Genomic DNA, 19,292 nt, shown 5'->3' with positions numbered 1-19,292 from the left:
AGTAGTATTCATGGCTTCTCACTCAAAAAGCCATTACATTAAATGAGTTAAAACATGTAAAGAGTGTTTTAAAAGTGTCAGGCATAAATAAGTAACTCATAAGTGCATGTTGTCATTTGTTATCTTAATATCCTTTCCTATCTTCGGAAGGAAGATTGTATGTATAAAGGCATCAAAACCTAGCCCATGATTCCTATTTGATCTTATTTCCATTCCTCACTTTTCTCTGTATTTAACCTCCAGCAACACCAAAGCACCTGCTACATCCTACATTCCCTGTTATGTCCTATTCCAGTGCTTCGGGACATGATGTTATCTGCCTAAAAGCACCATCCTCCATCACTTGACAGGTGAACTCTAAAACATCCCTCGAGACTCAGGCCAAAGGGTCGCTCACACTGGGGAAGGCTGCACTGCCTTTCTTCTCTCTCCATGCTGAGCTGCACAAAACTCAGTCAATATTCTCACCAGCAGCAATGTGGGGATGGTCAATAGGGTATTATATAAATTTTGGTTTATTTATAATAGTAGTTTTCATCAAAACAAATATATATACAATGGCAAAAACTGGAAACTACATAAATAATATTCACCATTAAGTAAGTAGTAAAGCATGAATACATAGAGTTTTATGAAACCATTAAAATGTATTTTAAAATGTTTAATGATATGAGTATATTTCTAATAAAATTTTAAGTGAAAAACTTGTAGGAAAAATTATTATACACAATAAGATCTGAATAGAATAAGATCTAAATATGCATTAAAAATCTAGAAGATGGGATTAGTTATAATTTATTTTTCATATTTTTAACTTTTTTAACTTTTCCCAGTTTTTATATATTCTTCTTAGAGTAATTAAAAATAAGCTTTTTGAAAGGAATTTTCATCTTCTGCAAAGCACAGGGACTGGTAGAGAGCAGATGCAATAAATGGTGGTTGTGAATGAACCAACCAACTGAACACTGTGTAATAAGTACTACAGTAGCAGAACCTAGTGTGGGAAACTAAAAAGAGTTGCAGACACCATTAATCAAGAGAAAAGACATGTTTAGGGAGAAACATGAGGTTGAGTTTTCGAATACTTTATTTGAGATGCTTCCGGAAAATCCAAATGGAAAAGTTCAGCAAATAATGGAAGGTAACATTGGGAACTAACAATGATCTTGCACCTTAGGTGGTGACTGTCAATCAAAGGTCTGAGGCAAGCAGGGTGGTAAAGACAAACGAAAGGAAAATGAATCAAACAAGTTATTATCAATATTCCAAAAGGAAATCTGGTGCCAAATGTGTTGGTTAAGTGATGTGTTCATCTGTAAGGGTCCCTAGGTGTCTTTAAAAATGTCGTGTCTCGGGGAATCAAAGAAAATCCATCAGCACTTATTTCATTATGCTACGTGTCTACATCGAGGTGACTACCTGGTTTACTTACGTTGTCCACAGTGAGTTCCTATGTATCCTTTCTGGCACAGACAATGATCATCACTGCAGCTGCCTCCATTCATACAGCGAATAGTGCAGTGTTGTACTTGGAAAAAAAAAAAAAGAAGAAGAAGGAGAATGATTCATTTTTGCAATTTAAGTGCATAGATTTCAACAGTTCAGTTGATTTGTAGTATCTGAAGAGAAAATAAAACAATGTATCAGGATCCACATATTTATGCTAAGCATGATATCACTTGTGTGCATAAAATCATTTACAATGCACCGTAATTGTTTCTTTGGCATTTACTTTAATAGAGCTAAATGACTTCCCTAATTTAGCACAACTTACAACTCAATGTCATTTCTTATAATTTATATCAACAAGAAAGTAGTGCTGTGAGTAACGATACAAGACAAAATTACAATGGCAATAATTTTCCCGTGAAATGATTCAGAGTCCCAGGTAGGTGGCCAGGGAAACAAGAGTAATAAATTCCACATGATTTTGTTAAAGGAAGTTTTGGAGGCAGAAAAGAGAAAAAAAAAAATACCAGAAAGGCATTTAATAACAAGGCTGCCTGCAGATGGGAGGAGGCTAGACTGGGCTCAGAAAAAGCTGCTTGTTTAAACTGTAACCTTAAACTCAAGAAGACCCTCAGTGTTTAGAATCCACTCTTTGCCACATTTTCACCTACAAAAGTATACATTTCAGGGCTTAGGGTGGACAGTCTTAGACCCGAGACCATGAGATAGCAGAAGATGCTATATTCTTAAAAATGCCAGGAGGTTCTACTAGGAGAAATAACAGCATAGGTATACTTAGGAAACTTAGGTATGCTGATAGCACTTTCAAAATCCCAAGCTATTTCCTCATCATCTAGAAGTGTCCTACTTGGAGTGGATGGAGAGGACTAAAGGCTTGATTGGATTAATCATGAATCCTTGTTAACACATCTCTTTACAAACAGGCCAGAACTGGGAATTGGAAGTTTAGCTTATTTTGTCCTCTATGTTGTGGGAGGAAAATACTCCACAATTTTATGTTAGGAGAAAAGAACTCCTTCTTTCTGTCCAAGAGCTGAAATTGGCTGCTCTGCTCATTCTTGAGGCTCAGTCTTCCTGAGGCACAGGGGCCAAATCTTCTCCATGAACCAGAGAAGACTCCTCCCAGCAGCCACCCTCTTCAGTGCCCCTTATGGAGAGTCCAGTACAGTCTCAGAAAGTGGCCACAGGACAAAGGGCCATTTTACTAAGCAGCTACACAAACCCCAGCCTGACAACAGGGAAAGAAAGATGCAGAACCCAATACTTATAATGGCCTCTTAGATTAAAAAAATAAACAACAACAAAAAGAAAACAGAGTCGAGTTGAAAACAATATGCCTTTTCAAGATCCACACAATTACTGAAACACCATCATCATGAAGGACTCCCTGCACCTCAGCATTAAATGCTCTCCTGAGCATGATAACACAATGTGTTTCATGGCTCATCTGCACACTCATAAGATGTCTTGTGAACCAGTCCTCCAATCTACACATCAATTTTTTATTCTCTTAACAAATATTTATGGATGCCTATTATGCAGCATGCCTATGCCAGGGGCTTTGTGCTAGCCTCTTTTTTTATGGAATCGCCTCTCTAATCACCCCATCTCTTCTCTCTTTCCCTCCACACCCCCTCCCCCAATTTTCAATCACCAACACACAATTTTCACAAACCTGAAATTCCACCTGCCTCCAACATCCTTTTCAAATGTATCTTCTTTTCCTTGTTCTTTTCTGATCTCTGTTCCCTCCCTTCTCCCAAACCCTCCTTCCTCTCAAAGTACTTTATATTTCTCTTTGAATATGTATTATTTTGTTATTTCTCCTATTCCCAACTGATCTATCCTAAAACTTCTTGAGAGCGAAGAGTGCCACAATTATTAATTACATCCCTTCAAATGCCTAGAGAAGCACCTTACCTGTATGTAGGTGCTATACATAATGATGCTAAATTAACTTCTATTTTCTCAACTCATGCTACATGATAATGAAATCAAAAGCCACGCTCAAAGACTGAGACTGAGAAGCTGCCTATTGTGTACTAAGCACTTACACAGCACTTACACAGTACGCTGCTTCTAAAAATATTTTTGTCTTTTTTTCTCCATGCATAAAAGCTGAAATAACTCCTTTGATGGAGCATTGTTATAGAAGTCAAGCAACCCAGAAAACTGATTCAAACAAACTGTTATTTTAGGCTCCTATAAGTCCATTAAAATATCTCAGCCAAAATGCTTTTTAACTAAAAAGTTATCTATAAAGATACCAAGGCAAAAAGGATTTGATAAAAATGCTGGATAATATTCTAAGTAGGTCAGGAAAAGGTGTACAGTTGCTTTAAAATCTGAAGTTATACTTAGCTTCATCCTATCTTAGAAAAACAGTGAGGATTGGGAAAAGCACAGGAAATGATGTCATCAGTCAAGCAGCATAGGAACTCAGCCCACAAACTGATTTCAATTAAAGCAGTTCATGCCAAGAGCTAATTTCCATTCCCACATGAGCAACAAAGCCATTTAGCTACTTTGAGATAAAACTTTTAAAAAGACCAACAGTAGTTTAAATAGTGACTTTACATTATTTGTTCAAGTGAAAAATCAGAATAAATTCTTCCCAGGAAGAAAGATTAAGTTTACATTTAAACGCAGTATAATTAAAACCTCCCTTGATATGCATTTATATGTTTTTTTTTTTACTCTGTTTTTCAGGTGAACTCCTTCCATCATAAAATATTCTTTCTCTTTTAAAAAATAAAACCACTTGCTCGGGCTGTTAAAACAGTAAGGCAAGGTTAGTCCAGTGGTCCACACAAACCAATGAACCATGGATCCTTGGGGGAGGAAGGGGAATGAGTCCACTGTCAAATGAAAGGAACTTCATCACCTGCTTTACTATAACATGTTCACCATGAGAAACTTCACATGTCTTGTGAGTTTCTTAGAGCTTTAGTGGGGAAAAATATTTCTTTAAAGGTGTGAGAGTCACTCAGGATATCTGCAGGAAAATAAAAGGAGTGAATATGTAGCTTCTCTACCCAAGCAAAAAACAGTTTAGAGAGTACATATAGATGGATTGGTTGTAATTTGGATTGAATCCTGCCACTTATGCATATTCTAAATTTACTCTTATTTGAACAAGAATTCCCTATGTGTCATAATTAACAGACCAGTTTCTATGGCTCTAGAAAAAGCCAGCTAAAAAAATAGGTGCTCCACTTATATCCATAAGGTTGCTATATCCTTTGAATGAGCTAAATACCCCACATCCAAATATATTCCTCATCTCAATCTGTATTAAGATTTCAGCAGAGGGGCTGGGGTTGTAGCTCAGTGGTAGAGTGCTTGCCTACCATGTGTGATGCACCGGCTTTAGTTCCCAGCACTACATAAAAATAAACAAATAAAAAAGATATTATGTCCATTTACAAATGTGTGTATATATATATATATATATATATATATATATATAAAATCTTAAAAAATATTTTAGCAGAAACTGAGAATACTAGGGGAGACAAAGCATCAGTGTTCATCTTATGCTGCCACATGCAGTGACCCTGTGAGTCCTTACACCTAAATGAGGATGTCTCCTTGAAGATGAGCAGACAGAATCAAAGGGTTTCACATAAGGCTCACTATCTAGAAGTAACAGACAATGTTGTCATTTGCCTGCATTTATAAAAGATCCTGAATCATTTTATGTTCTTTTCAGATGTCAGTCATCTGTTTTAGTCACTCATCAAATTCTGACTAAACACCTTCCATTGCCCAGGCAGCAGGAAGAGCAGAAGAAGAGACTTTCTTTAGATGACAGCATAATACAAATTAATTCTTAAAAATCAATACCCAGAAGAGAATGACATGAGTATGCTATAGGAACAAAGAGATGCAGGGCTGGCACTTGTGTCTAAACACCTCAGGCAATGATTCTCTTTGGGATGCCCTCGCTCTGGAAGGATTTTTAAGACCAAGCCAACCTCTGTGCAGCACAACCCACAGGAAGAACACTGGGAGCAATCTGCAAAAAAACATCTGATGGTGAGCATGTGTTTTAATTTCGGTACTAAGGAAAGCACAGACAAACAAATTCAACAGCCAGACCAACTCCTGAAACTACACCTGAGACAACAATCCACAGGGGCAGCCAAAGTCACTGCAGGACAAAAATAATTTTCATTGGGAGAGAGAATAGCAATGACATTTCCCTTAAAGTGCATAAATGTTCTGTGATGCCTCAAGACACACAGCTTGGAAGAGCAATGTCACTAAAGTATCTCAAAATATAAAAACCTATCAGGGATTAAAAAAGAAAAAAAGGTCCACAGAAGGACAATTAAATGACAGCAGTGATAAAGATTCTTCCATAGAGGACCAACCAGAAAGCAAACAACTATTTCTAAAGGCAAGTCTGAATAGATTCCATGCACTCCTCTCCTACCTGCCCATATAAATCCAACAGTTCTTTGAAGAACTTTTCCAAGAGTCACATCTTCCAGAGTCAGCTACAGTACCACTTACCTTTCCTCTGAGCATGCTTACTCTTTTGGCATGTGGTCACACTACACTCCCTCAAACTTGCTAATACATGGCCTAGAATTCCTCAGCCTTCTTACAGCTTTAGAACTCAGATTCATGTAGAGAGCACTAGCGCTCCTAATTCTCATTGAATGGAAGTAAATGGAAAATGATATGACTTGAAAAAAAAATTAAGTGGTTACCCCAAATGTCATTGATCCCCAAATTGATATACTAGCTTAACATAACTTCTACAAAATAGTCAAAGATTTTGTAGATCTATAGACAAGATCTAAAATTTTTATGAAAAGGCAAAGGAGCTAGGATAGCTAAGACAATTTTGAAAAAGAAGGACAAAGTGGGATGAACTAGTCTACCCGATTTCAAGTTTTATCATATAGCTACAGTAATCAAGATTGTGTATTTCAATGACAGACATGTAGATCAATGACATAAAATACAGAATCCAGGAATAGACTCTCAAAAATCTACCCACCTGATATTTTACAAAGATACAAAAGTGTGTGTGATAGTCAATTTTCTGTCCTTATAACAAATCCCTGAGATAATCTACTTATTAAGTGAAAAGGTTTTAGGCTCATAGTTGGGAAGGATTTGGTCCATGATTCATTAGCCCCCATTGTGCTTGTGGTAAGGCAGCACATCACAGCAGGAATGTGTGGTGGAGGAAAAAATGCTAACTTCGTCACCAGGGAGCAACAGAGAACAAGGAGGGTGATGGGGTCCCATAATCCCCTTCAAGGGCACATCACCTAAAGACCACCCACCAAGCCTTGTAAAGGCTTTACCACCTCCCAAAGCTCCTCCCTGGGGACCAAACTTCTACTGTATGGGCCTTTGCAGGACATTTAAGATTCAAACTATAGAATAATTCAAGTTGTGAATGCCTTGAATAATATAGAATATTTCATATATAGAATATTGAATAATATAGAATAATAATAATATAGAATAATTCAAGGCGTTTTCAGAAAGAAATGGTGCTAGAGCAATTGAACATTGGTAAGTAACCACTGAAGCTAGAACTCAACCTCAGATCTCAGACCAAAAGTATCTCAACATGAGTCAGACATGTAAATGTGAAACTATTAAACATTTTTTTAAAAGTTGAAGGAAATCTTTGAAATCTAGTATTAAGCAAAGAATTCTCAGACTGAACACCAAAAGTATAATCTAATAAGGAAAAAATTGATATGCTGGACTTCATCAAATCTAAAATCTTTCTCTATAAAAGAGCCCATTAAAATATGAAAGAGCAAACTTCAGAGTAGGAGAAAATGTTTGCAAATCACACATCTGACAACGAATTAGTATTTAGGATATGTCAAGTGATCATAAGCAATCCAATAAGAATCTGGACAAAAGATATGAGGACACATTTCACTGAGAAAGATATACATACAAGTTATAAATAAGCACATGTAAAGATGTTTAAAATTATTGACCATTAGGGAAATGCAAATTAAAACCATAATGAGATACTGCTATATGCTAAAATTTATGAGAATGGCTAAAATTAAAAATAGGGACAACATCAAAAGCTGGAAAGGATGCAGAAAAACTGGGTCATTTATACCAGCTGGTGAGAATGTAAAATGGTATGGCTACTCCAAAATAGTTTGACAGTTCTTAATAAGATAAACATGCAAATACCATACAAACCAGAAATCGCATTCCTGGGCCTTTATCCCAGAAAAATGAAGAAGTGGGTCTACACGAAAGCCTACACATGAATGTTTGTAGCTGGTTTATTTGGACAAAAAACAAAAAACAAAAAATGCCAGATACCCTTCAACAGGTGAATGGGTAAGCCAACCATAGCATATCTTAGCATATATTATTACTTAACTATAAAGGAAATGAACTGTTTGATGCATGCAACAGTCTAGAAAAACCTCCAGAGAATTATGCTGAGTGAAAAAAAGCCAATCCCCAAAGATTATATACTGTGTGATTCCGTTTACATTCCTGTATTGACAAAATTATAGAAATGGAAAACATGTTAGTACTTTTCAGGATAAAGGCAGGCAGGGGGCAAAAAGGAAATGACTGTGAGGGAAATATTGTGATAATGTAAATGTCCTATGTCTCGACTGTATCAATGTTAGTATCTTGCTTATTATATTGTAGTACAATTTTGCAGGATGTTATTATGGGGAAAACTGAGTAAAGGGTACTCAGGATCTTTCCAGGCTATTCTGGGTCTCTTATTTCTTTCCAATTTATTTCTTACAATTGTCTCTGAGCATACAATCATCTCAATGTTTAATTTTAAAAGTCCTTTTTAAAGAGTGTGAAAACTGAAACAGGATGAACATAAAGTTAACTTCCAAATATAAATTTTCCAAATTTCTAAAATATAAAGTATAGAGAATAAATGTTACAATATGTTTTATATAACTATATATATATGCTGTACTCTGAATGTTTGTGTTCCTTCAGAATTCATTTGCTGAAACTTAATCCCCAGTGTGATGCTAGTATGCAGTGGGGCTTCTGGAGAGGTGATTAGGTCATGCAGCAGAGCCATCATGAATGGGATTAGTGCCCTTGTGAAAGCTCCCCAGGGAGCCCGTCTGCCCTTCTGCCAGGTGAGGATGCAGATGATGACATGCAATCTGCTGGTGCCTTGACCCTGGATTTCCCAGCATCTGGAATTGTAAGGAATGTTCCTAAGGCATTTGTTAGAACAGCCTGAATAGACTAGGACAATCTATTAAGGTGAAGAGTTTGTTACTCCCAGTATCACATGCTAACATGCATTTGCGTGCGTGTGTGTATATACATAGTTAAGAAGAGTTAGAGTAAATTCACAGATCAGTGAACCGTGATAGGTCTTTATGAGAACTAGGATTGCTCAGCATCCATCTCTAGCCTCAGAGACTGACAAAGTAAAGAAGAGTCCTAAAGAGACCTGGAATTGAAGTCTAGATAAACCACTATTCTGACCTTCTTTTGCCTTGGTGCCTCAATGACCAGTGTAAAGAATTGCCCCAGGATTAAGGGAAGCCACAGCTTGATGTCCAAGATATTTGCTGACTGGTGGTTTGAACCTTCTAGAAAAGTATCCTCTCATTTAGACCACCAAGAAAAATCACTATCTATTCTCAGAGGCACAGGACACTCAAGTCAAAAACCACCTGGAAGAACAGCCCTGATAACATTCTTTCTGTTTTCAGATGAGAAAACTAAGGCCCTAAGAGGTCCACAACTTGATAGTCCTCCTTCACCCAATCACAGAGCAAGTACAAATTTAAACATAGGAAAAATTGGTGGAATGATCTAAACTGATTCCTTTTGGTAGAATGATAGGTAGTTAATGCAAACATTTAACTGAATTGAGGTTATCTTATTAGCAGAAGAGTTATCCAGTGATCTCTTTACATTGCTGTCTACCACCCTGTCACCAGAAAGTTCTGTATAAAGACCAGCTCTTCCCTAGAACATCCAAGAATCAGAAAGGAATTCTGATCATCTCCAATTACCCTTAATTTAAAACCTGACATCTTAAATTTTGCAAGCTGTATAGATAACATTAGTTCAGTGGGAGTCCAAGTCAACAATTTTAAAGGCTCCAAAATCCTGGTAAAATCAGATCATCCTCCTTATACCACTCTCATCTACAGGCCATTTGGGGACTTTGTCCAATGTCCAGGTATTAGAGATGAGATTCAAACTTCTTCAGAAAGTACCACCCCCAAGTCTTGGAGTTCAGTCTCTTGCCTAAATCTGGCCTCAGGACTTTATTACTTTATTACAGCACTTCTAACTCCCATTCCATGTCCAGTTTGAAGTATACTGGGACCACACTTTCCCTTCTGGCCTTGCTAATATCCTGTCTCCACATCTCATGAATTTTACTTGACAGAGAAGTCATGAGCAGTTCCCACTATTATTGAAGATCTTTCCAGCTGGAAACCCCGTTTTGCCATCTGGCCTTATGTTCTTCCCCCAGAGAAGTGCAGTGTTAGTCGATTCTGAGAGAGGGGAGCTATTCCCAACTGGTTATCTATACTTCTTACCCAATTTGAGAATGTCCCTCCTCCATGGCAGCTTGGAGGTCTTCCTGATAGAGACAGAGATGTCTGACATATTCCTGGAATTGCTGATTTCTCTGTCTCTTTCTATTTCTCTAGCTCATGTGCCCTTGCTGTGTTGAGTGAACCTGCTGTTACTTGGAGAATGCACATTCAAAACCAAGCTGAAGTCAAGTAATAATATGCTACATTTAGTGCAATAAGCAAAAAGTCACCATCCTATGGGGAGGTTTCTATCCCAATCTACAACAGGCTGTATTTAGTATTAAGCTGTTTTTGCTGGGTTCCCCCAGAAGCAGATTCTGAGACAATAATTTCAATGGATGTAACTTGTTTTTGAAGTAACTCCATGAAACACTGATAGGCGAGTAGAACAAGGAAGAAGTTAATAAATTACATTATCAAGTCTACTAACTCCATGAATAAGATTTCCATTCAGTGGGGAATTTCAGGAGACAGTGCAGGATAAACCTCGTAGTTATCACAACTGGGAGGCAAGGAAGCTGGGGCCCTTATCCAACAACTCTCCATATGTCATTGGTTAAAATTTGCTTCTAAGTCCACTAACTCTGCAGCACTTCTAATTTGCCCTGTATGTACATTAGACATGGCATGATCCCATGCCAGAAAAATTATACAAAGCTCTCAGGCAGAGTCTGCCCTGTTCACCTGTGTTCACAAAGGACATGAATGGATACCAAGAGGGTCTGCTAAACACGACAACTCACCCTAGCCTGTTAACTGGTTTATGAGAGACACATTTAAATGCTAGGACTCTTAAAAGGTAATGGACTTTAGCCAGGCATGGTGGAGCACACCTGTAATCCCAGCAGCTTGGGAGGCTGAGGCAGAAGGATTGTGAGTTCAAAGTCAGCCTCAGCAAAAGCAAGGTGCTAAACAACTCAGTGAGACCCTGTCTCTAAATAAAATACAAAATAGGGTTGGGGATGTGGCTTAGTGTTCAAGTTCCCCTGAGTTCAATACCCGGTACTCCAGGTCCCCCCCAAAAAGGTAATGGACCTTGACACATCAAAGTCTGTATTTGAAATCAAGAGGAAATATTTACTCCACAACATTTTTTTTCTTAAAACCCTGACAAAAACAGAATATACTATAAAGAGAACATGTTTTCTCACTAAGAATTAGAAATGGAAAACGGTCCCTAGATTTTGTTTTTGTTTTTGTCTTGGTGATGGTTGAGGTATTGAGAGGCTGTTTATACAGATACAAACTTCAACTTTTTAAACAACTAATGACTCACCTCCTTTTCAACCCCCACAATTCCCTAATTCACTGCTGTAGATACCACACTTTAAAAAAAGTAGAACAAGAGAAAAAGCACAGGCTTTTTATGATGAACTATAGACATTTATTTGGCATCATAGGATGATGATCATAGAAAAAAGTGGCAAAACTCTGAAAAGGAAAATACATTTGTGCTTCATGACAAATCATCCCCAGGAACTGCCATCAAGACTTCCTAAATTTTCTTCTTGCAAAGGCAGGGGTCTTTTGAGTTTTAAACAAGTTTTTAATCAAATTCATATTTCAGTACCACAAGGAAAAATGCTTTGTTTTCTTGAGCCAAAAATGGTCAGTAAGCAATCATTTCATTGAGCATCTTTTACAGTGTTTACGTTGGAGATACAAAGATGAATAAGGCCATACCTACATAGAAAGTCATAATCCTTATATTATTCATATAACTATGCCCCATAGGTAATTTTCCTATAAAGAGTGAAGAAGGAAATTCAAAGCCAGTTTGGGGAAAGCCTTTCCAAGTATTTTGGGCAAAGCAGACAAGGCAGATGTTATAGTGAAAAAAATGTATTGCAGGCAAAGAGAAAAGCCAAAAGGAAATTTAGGAGAAAATAGGGCGTAACCACATAAAATAATATTATATATAATGACATGTTAGACTCACTAGATCTGGAGCCACAGGAAGGAGATATCTGACCAGATGGGCAAGTGCACATATTTGGCCTCGAACAAAATCCATCCCCACAGGAATGCCGGCAAATGGCTGTGAATAAAACCAGAGGTCTGTCAGCATGTAGACTGAGCACACGGTTAACTGCAGGGATCCAGTGCTCAACTGAAGGGCCCAGGGCTCTCAGGCCCCTCACTAACTCCACTGTTGGAACATGACCTTAAGCCTCAGGTATTATTGACCTATAAAACAAGTCTGTTGGACTAAAACTTCCTTAGAAGATGGTAGCTCCTTTACCCTGTTAGTGGTCCTCAGTCTCTCTCTACTTACTCAACAGCACTCAATCTATCAAAAGCCCAGGACTGGCTATGAAGGGGGAAAAAAACCCAAAATCTTGCACCTAAATATATGTTTACAAGAACTCCATTTTTTACTAACTTTATAATTTAATGATTAAAAAATTGCAGTAATATTCTTGGGAGACAATTTTACTGTTAAGTGTTTAATGTTTAATTTTTGTCCAGTTCTGAATGACATTGACAGCCTGAGGGGAGAATCTGGAATCCACTGCCCTAGTTCTGACTCCCACTAGGAAACCCTTCATCTCTTAGAGTTTTATATTTTCATGCCACCCAAAGACCAATGTCATGCTGGGTCCAAACTCTCTGCTAGTGGTCCAAGGAGTAAGTTTAAATAATACATTCTTGCACAGTCCTGTGAGAGGCATGCATGATGTGCAGGCTAAAATACATTAAGTTTAATTGCATTAAACTTATTAAGTCCCAAGTTTTCATTCTGTAAAGATAATATTCAAATATTGTTTCAAAATTACCATAAGTGGCATATTTGTTGCTTAGTTTAAGTTTTTATAGGTATTTCATATCTGGGACGATGAGACAGAATGGGTTAAAACACAAAAAGACCTTAGAATGGAGAGAAGAAACTATTATGAAATAAACTGTCAAAGAATTCTATAAACATTTATTTCAGTACCTGCTGATAACATTTTTCAGAGAATTCTACAGATCACTGGGAAACGGTTTTGTTGTCAAGTTCATTTAGAAAATTCCAAATACCATTATCTCCCCTCCTAGTGATTCAATTTTGATCTTAAAATGAACTACATTATGCCAGATGAATAACATAACTTTCTAGTCAGAGTCAAGAATTGGCAATGGATAAACTTTTTCAGGTCACCAAGCAAATTGGCACATGCCTGTAATCCAAGCAACCTGGGAGGCTGAGGCAGGAGGATCTTGAATTCAAACCCAGCCTCAACAACTTAGCAAGACCCAAAGCAAGTCACTGAAACCCTTTTTCTAATAAAATATAAAAAAGAGCTGAGGATGTGGCTCGGTGGTTAAGTGCCCTTGGATTCAATGCCTGATACAAAAAAAAAAAAAATGCCTAAAATATTTTATTCTTCTCTTCTCCATACAACACTATTATGGCCAATAAAGTGGACCTAAGTGACTCCTTAATGTTCTCTCAGCTCTATATTTCCTCATTATACTAATGGGATTTCCTGAAAACTGGAATTTATTTCACAGGAATAATGTCTGTAAAGGTTCATGGAGGGAAGACATCATCACTCATTTGACTTAGTGTCTCCATTAAATAGTACTTTGTCTGGCATGTGATCTGTCACTCAACACTTGTTATTATGAGAATATGGAGGTTTTTCATACAGTGGAAATCAATAAAAGAATGTCTGATGCCTCTGGAGTTCTTCCTTAGTCTTTATCCTGATCTTTCCTGGATTCTCTGTCCCCTTTCTTTCACCTTTGTCTAAGAATTAGATCTGCTTCTGATTACCCTAATTCAATGTGCATGGTATGGGGAGACCTGTGGCCTGCTGTGGCCAACAAATTTAGAAATTACAATAAGAAAATCAGCAATGATACCCTTTATTTCAAAATCAAAGTGATTACATAGTCTGTGCATCCAAGCACAACATATGCAAATGACATACAACCTCCATCAAAGTATCTCTATGGCTTTAAGCTCTATATCTCAGTAATATTCTAAAGGATATCATCGAGTCAAAAGTGTGAAAATACTTTGACAAAACTAATGCAATCCCAACCTGGTTCAGAAAAAAAGAAAAGCTTAAAGTTGAAAGGTTCAACTTTAAACATATTAATGGCATGTGGTTACAAGGGAACAAATTCTAAAGATTGTCATACAACCGAAGTAACAAAAGAATAAGCAAAATGATGTGTACTTACGGACAATACACTGATTTCCACCAGGTAAGGTTTTCCATCCAGGACAACAATAAGCATTATAACGTGATCCACATACATTAGGTCTGAAACAAAAACATAAAATTCCATACTTTTTTTTTAGAAGAGAAGATATGACTAAATAACAAGGAGGTAAAAATTCTTAAATTAAAAAGCAGGATGAATCCTGGCAAACAGAAAATAAAATCATGGCACTCAATGCTAGCTTAGTAGTTTGGGACATTTTAACATAATGATACCAATAGAGATATCCCTTAATACCATCTATGTTTACAGTACATCGGGACAATAAAATCCAGAGATGCAAAATGCAGTGCATCATATGGTAATACACAGGTACTCCTGTAGCCACAGGAGTCTAATTTAAACAATAAAATTTCTACCAATCTGGTTTTTAAAGGTCAAAATAAAATCTACTGCACATAAAGATCTAAATTTCTACTCTTTCAAACTAGCTATATATTTTTTTCCTATGGCCCAGCTCACCTCTAAAATGCTACCACATTCTTCCTTTCACCAAAATTACAGGAATGCAAACTCTTAACATCAGTCAGAAAAAATAAAGGCCAAAACTTGTAAATATTTTTTTTTTCTTTAGCAAAAGTTTGGAAACACAATTGCTACCAGCAGTTACAGGAAAATAAAATCAGTGTCACTCTGGGGTTCTTGTTTACAGACAGCTCATCACAAAATGACTTGGAGCACAGACTCCATTCAGAATGCAGATGATCCATATTTAACAAAGTCAGGGAGCAACTGGGTAAAGATTTGGCTACTCCTTCATTGGAAAGTAAAACACAATGTAACACACAGAGACCCAGAAGAAAATGTTCACTTTATTCTGCTGCGTCCTTTGAGCCTAAATGTTGAAGCTAGCTGTTGAAGGTCAAACGTTTTGCAATCAATTTCACAAACTAGAGGCTGTTCCAAGGTTTGCTAGCATAAATACTGTAGTTCCACAAGCATAAGCCTCTAAACACAAGATCATAGCTAAAGTATATTTCTCAGTTGAGGGGCACTCACACATTCTCCCTCCACATGCAGACCATAGGCAATGGCATGGAGCCCTCCTGCACTTCCTCTGAATTCTCCTTCCACCTCATGCAGGATTGAAAACCAAGGTAAGGTCTTTGCTCTGTCCTTTACTCTTTTCATAGCCCAGAAAGCCTGGATCACTGTGCAGCACACAATATACACATACATGGTTCAGACTGACTGATGCCAAGATCAGAAAGAGAACTAGGAAGGAAGATGGAGGTGCCAGGGAAAGGACCCTAACTCCACGCCCAGCAGCCTGGGGCTGCTCCAATGTAAGAGGGGAAATAACTGGAAAGAGGCTTAATATGTGTATGACTTTAGGGCCTCTCTGAGTCCGATTTTATTTTCTGCACAGATTGGGATAATAAAATTTTTGCTTTGTCTACTATGGGAGACCATCCGCGCACGTGACTGAGTTAACTCCCTGGCTGGGTGAGAGGCACTCAGTCGTCTATATGCAAGGCTTCATGTGTGAAAAGGACAATGTGTGTGCAGCACAGATGATCATGATGGGATCATCTTCCCAGTCTGAGCTCCTACTCGTCCTCTCACTCAGCCAAAGGAACTACAAAGGATTCTATTGGAGAAGCATTGTATTGAGGATTCTAAGCCAATGGTTCTCAACCCTTTCTCCATCCTGTGAAAAAGTAGTGTCCCGAACATCAGTGTCCGGAACTTCCTGGGCAGACTCAGAATCCCAGAAACAGAAGTGAGAGAAGATAGGGTAGAAGGATAGGGCATGTGGGCTGAGACACTCAAAACTTTCAAATTTTATAAAATTTCTCTCAATTTAAAACGATAATCCAGGCCAAAGTCAACTGCCTCAAACCTTCCCACCAAAAGCCAGTATAACAGTTCCCCTGGATCCAGTCCAACCCCAAAGCAAATCCTGGAATCGCTTCACAGAACCCCTGGGCCTTCACAGGGTGCCCTGTGGCTGCAGTAACTATGTTTTTCAAACAAAAATCAGGTCATATTGTCTGACAAAAATGATCGTATTTATGGAGTAACAACACATATAACAGGGTGAAAAAGCTAACAGAAAAGGGTCACAAATCAGTCATTTCAGTCCTCCAAAGTGAGATATGCATAAGAATTCCCAAAAGTACCTGGAAAATGATAGTACTATGAACTATAAACTATCTTTTTTTTTTGCAGTGTTTAGAATCAATTTACAGCCAAAACATGGAAGATCTTACAATTTATTATAGTTGTAAAATAAAATTTCACAGTGTAAAAGCAATGACACAGATAGATGAACGAACTGGAAAATGAGTTAGGAGGAGGCGGGGGCAGTTGACCCAAGAAAGAGTTCATTACATAGTGTTTTAAAATACCCAATAAGTAAAGTTCCTACTGCAATTATTTTAAAAAATTAAGAAGAGAGAAAAAGTACAGCTCTCTTGGTGATAAGTCCTCACCTTTCATAGCAATGGGTACTGTTTAAGTCTAAACACAGAAGTACAAGCATAGTAGATGGTGCTATAGAGATAAAAATGAGAAGAACTCAAAACAGAAAGGATTAAAACTAACCTTAAATGAATGAAAACCAGGAGAGCAAAAGGAGCTTTCTTTTACTTTGTCATCTAATGCCCATTCACAAAATTTGTGCTCTTACACTTCGACATCCATATTTTAAGGCAACATTACTTTAAAGTATGACTATCTTATCTTTCAAACAGAATGCTTTCACACACAGTTTCCCTTTCATTAGTATATTCCATTTTCATTTTACCCCACTTCTTAAAATTCTATATAATTTTAGATTGTGATTGTGTTTGCATCTCTGAATTTTTTGTTTTATAACCTTATCTTTTCTAACTAGTGATATATTATTTAATTTCAATTGTTTTAATCAACAATATCATATGACAATGACTTTTACTCTCCTTGACCCTCATTCTTTAGCAGTGTTCAAAACTATTACATTATGTGGCTCAACAAAAAGTATTAGAAAGATGTACAATTTCTCCCCTGATAATTTTGGTCTTCGTAACTGCAAACTCGCGGAACTCATTCAAACAAGCTGGGTGGCATTTCTTTCTACAGAAAGAAAATAGCTCTAATTCTAGAAATAAATGAATGTCTTATTTAAGTTGGAAAGCAGTAAAACATGTAAAGTCTGAAGGAGACATGCTGGATTATTTCCATTATAAAAGACTTTATTCTAAGATTTCAGTACAAACAGCATTTACAAAGAAGATAAATTTTTAATAAAGTTACTCTTTTGTATAAATCAAAGTGTATCATTCACACCATTTTCTCTTCCTTTTCTCCTCAAAAGCCATCTCCACCAACCCATTCCCCCCAAAAAGTCAGAGTTAAAACTCTGCCTAGGAGCAGTAGTATTTAGTAAATTAAAGAATTAAAATTTAAAGGGAAAAGATTTTTGTATGCAAGAGGATTTGAACCCAAGGGCACTTAACCACTGAGCTACATCCCTAGTCCTTTTCTATTTTTTATTTTGAGACAGGATCTCACTCAGTTGTTTGGGGGCTCACTAAATTGCTGAGACTGGCTTTGAACTTGAAATCCTTCTGCCTCAGCCTCCCAAGCAGCTGGGATTACAGGCACGTGCCACCATGCTTGGCAGGGAAAACAACTTTGTGCTAAATGCTAAAGATACTTTCCTTCATCCTCATTGCAACTCTTTGAGATAAATTCTATTGTTATTATCTTTTATACTGTGGAAACTATGGCTTAGGAGGGATAAACTAAGTAGCCCAGGTCCCATAGATTGGAAGTACATAATGGGGCTGAGAACTCAGGAAACCTGACTCCATTCGAATTACATTCTTTAAACCACTATGTCAGAGCAGAGATTCATTTTAAAAGACAAGATGATATTTCACCCACTAGCATTTGTAGTGACATGCGTAATAAAAACTACACAACATCCATCAATAGACTAAAGATAAAGCATATTTTGTCTTTTTAACCTGTATTCTAACAGTCCATGGGGCAAAGGAGTTCATATTAGACTTTACCACTGTTACATTTTTTAAAATAGCAAAGTTTTCATCTGTAACTTCTCTTACCAATTACTTTGAATTTTGTGCTCTGTAACAACCCAACTCCATCACTCTGGAGGATGGGTGAGCCTCAACAGGCTTGATATTTGGATCCGGTTCAGACACAGCATTCATAGAGATTGTGTGGGCTAACTAAAGCCTCTCTCGATGGAGCAAACAGCTGGGCTGTACCACATCTGACCACATCATTGCAAGAATTGGCCTCTGTGCAAGATGTCTGCAGCATGTCCACATTCCTTAGCCAGAACCCACTTCTGCAAGTTTGGCCTCTCATACAGCAAGATAGCCTTTCTGCTTCTTCTCCCAAGTGCAAACTCTTTTTCAGACAAGGTTGGGGTAATAAAAACAAGGTCGGGGGCTCTTATTTCACATGTGAGAGTTTCCCAGGCTGTGTAGTGATTAAAACCCTGGGCAAGGAGAACACTAAGCATCAGATAAAGGCTAATGAGGTTGACCCTGCTCCATGAGTAGCCTGCTTTTTGATCTTTCAAGGGAAAATGACTATTGACCTCTTGAGTATAAATGTGAAGGGATATCAAAATGCATAGTCCCTCACAAAAGAAAAGGCACCCAAAAGCTCATGTAATATGTCCCAAGATAATACATTAATAACCCACTATTCCAGAGTGAAACACTTCCCAATGACAAATATGTGATAGGTCACAGGACAATTATACTACCAACACATATGGGCTCTATATATTGTTAAGTACACATCATGATTTTGGTTTTGACAAACTTTTATCAAGATTAAAAAAAACAGAAAGAAAATCCCTGAGTGCTGTCTACTGAAGGTTCCTATAATTCTTCAAACAGACTTTGCAAATCCACCCCCACCTTTGTTTTAACACTTTCATTCTGGTCCTGTTTGCTAAAGGCAGAGGTCAAGTCTGTCAGCAATGATTTGAATACCACGTGTGACTGTCCCAGCCCGTCTGCCAGTCACAACAACTAGAGGAATAAAACGTCAAAAACCCTGGTAATGAAAACAGCTTCTGTGGCC

At 37.5% G+C, this 19,292-nt stretch overlaps 1 protein-coding gene across 1 annotated transcript in view; it reads right to left on the bottom strand.

The window, feature by feature from the left end:
• Fbn1 (fibrillin 1) overlaps positions 1 to 19,292 on the bottom strand; it is a 228,871-nt gene that overhangs the window by 184,217 nt on the left and 25,362 nt on the right. The window contains exons 3-5 of the mRNA XM_048793250.1: positions 14,202 to 14,284; positions 11,968 to 12,066; positions 1,433 to 1,528 (exon numbers count right to left, since the gene is read on the bottom strand). Of these exons, the coding sequence (XP_048649207.1) occupies positions 1,433 to 1,528; positions 11,968 to 12,066; positions 14,202 to 14,284 (278 nt within the window). The remainder of the gene's footprint in view (positions 1 to 1,432; positions 1,529 to 11,967; positions 12,067 to 14,201; positions 14,285 to 19,292) is intronic.

The sequence above is a fragment of the Marmota marmota genome, unplaced genomic scaffold (assembly GCF_001458135.2).
Source record: "Marmota marmota marmota unplaced genomic scaffold, marMar, whole genome shotgun sequence".
Taxonomy (NCBI): Eukaryota; Metazoa; Chordata; class Mammalia; order Rodentia; family Sciuridae; genus Marmota; species Marmota marmota.
This window is presented reverse-complemented; position numbering and strand designations above follow the sequence as displayed.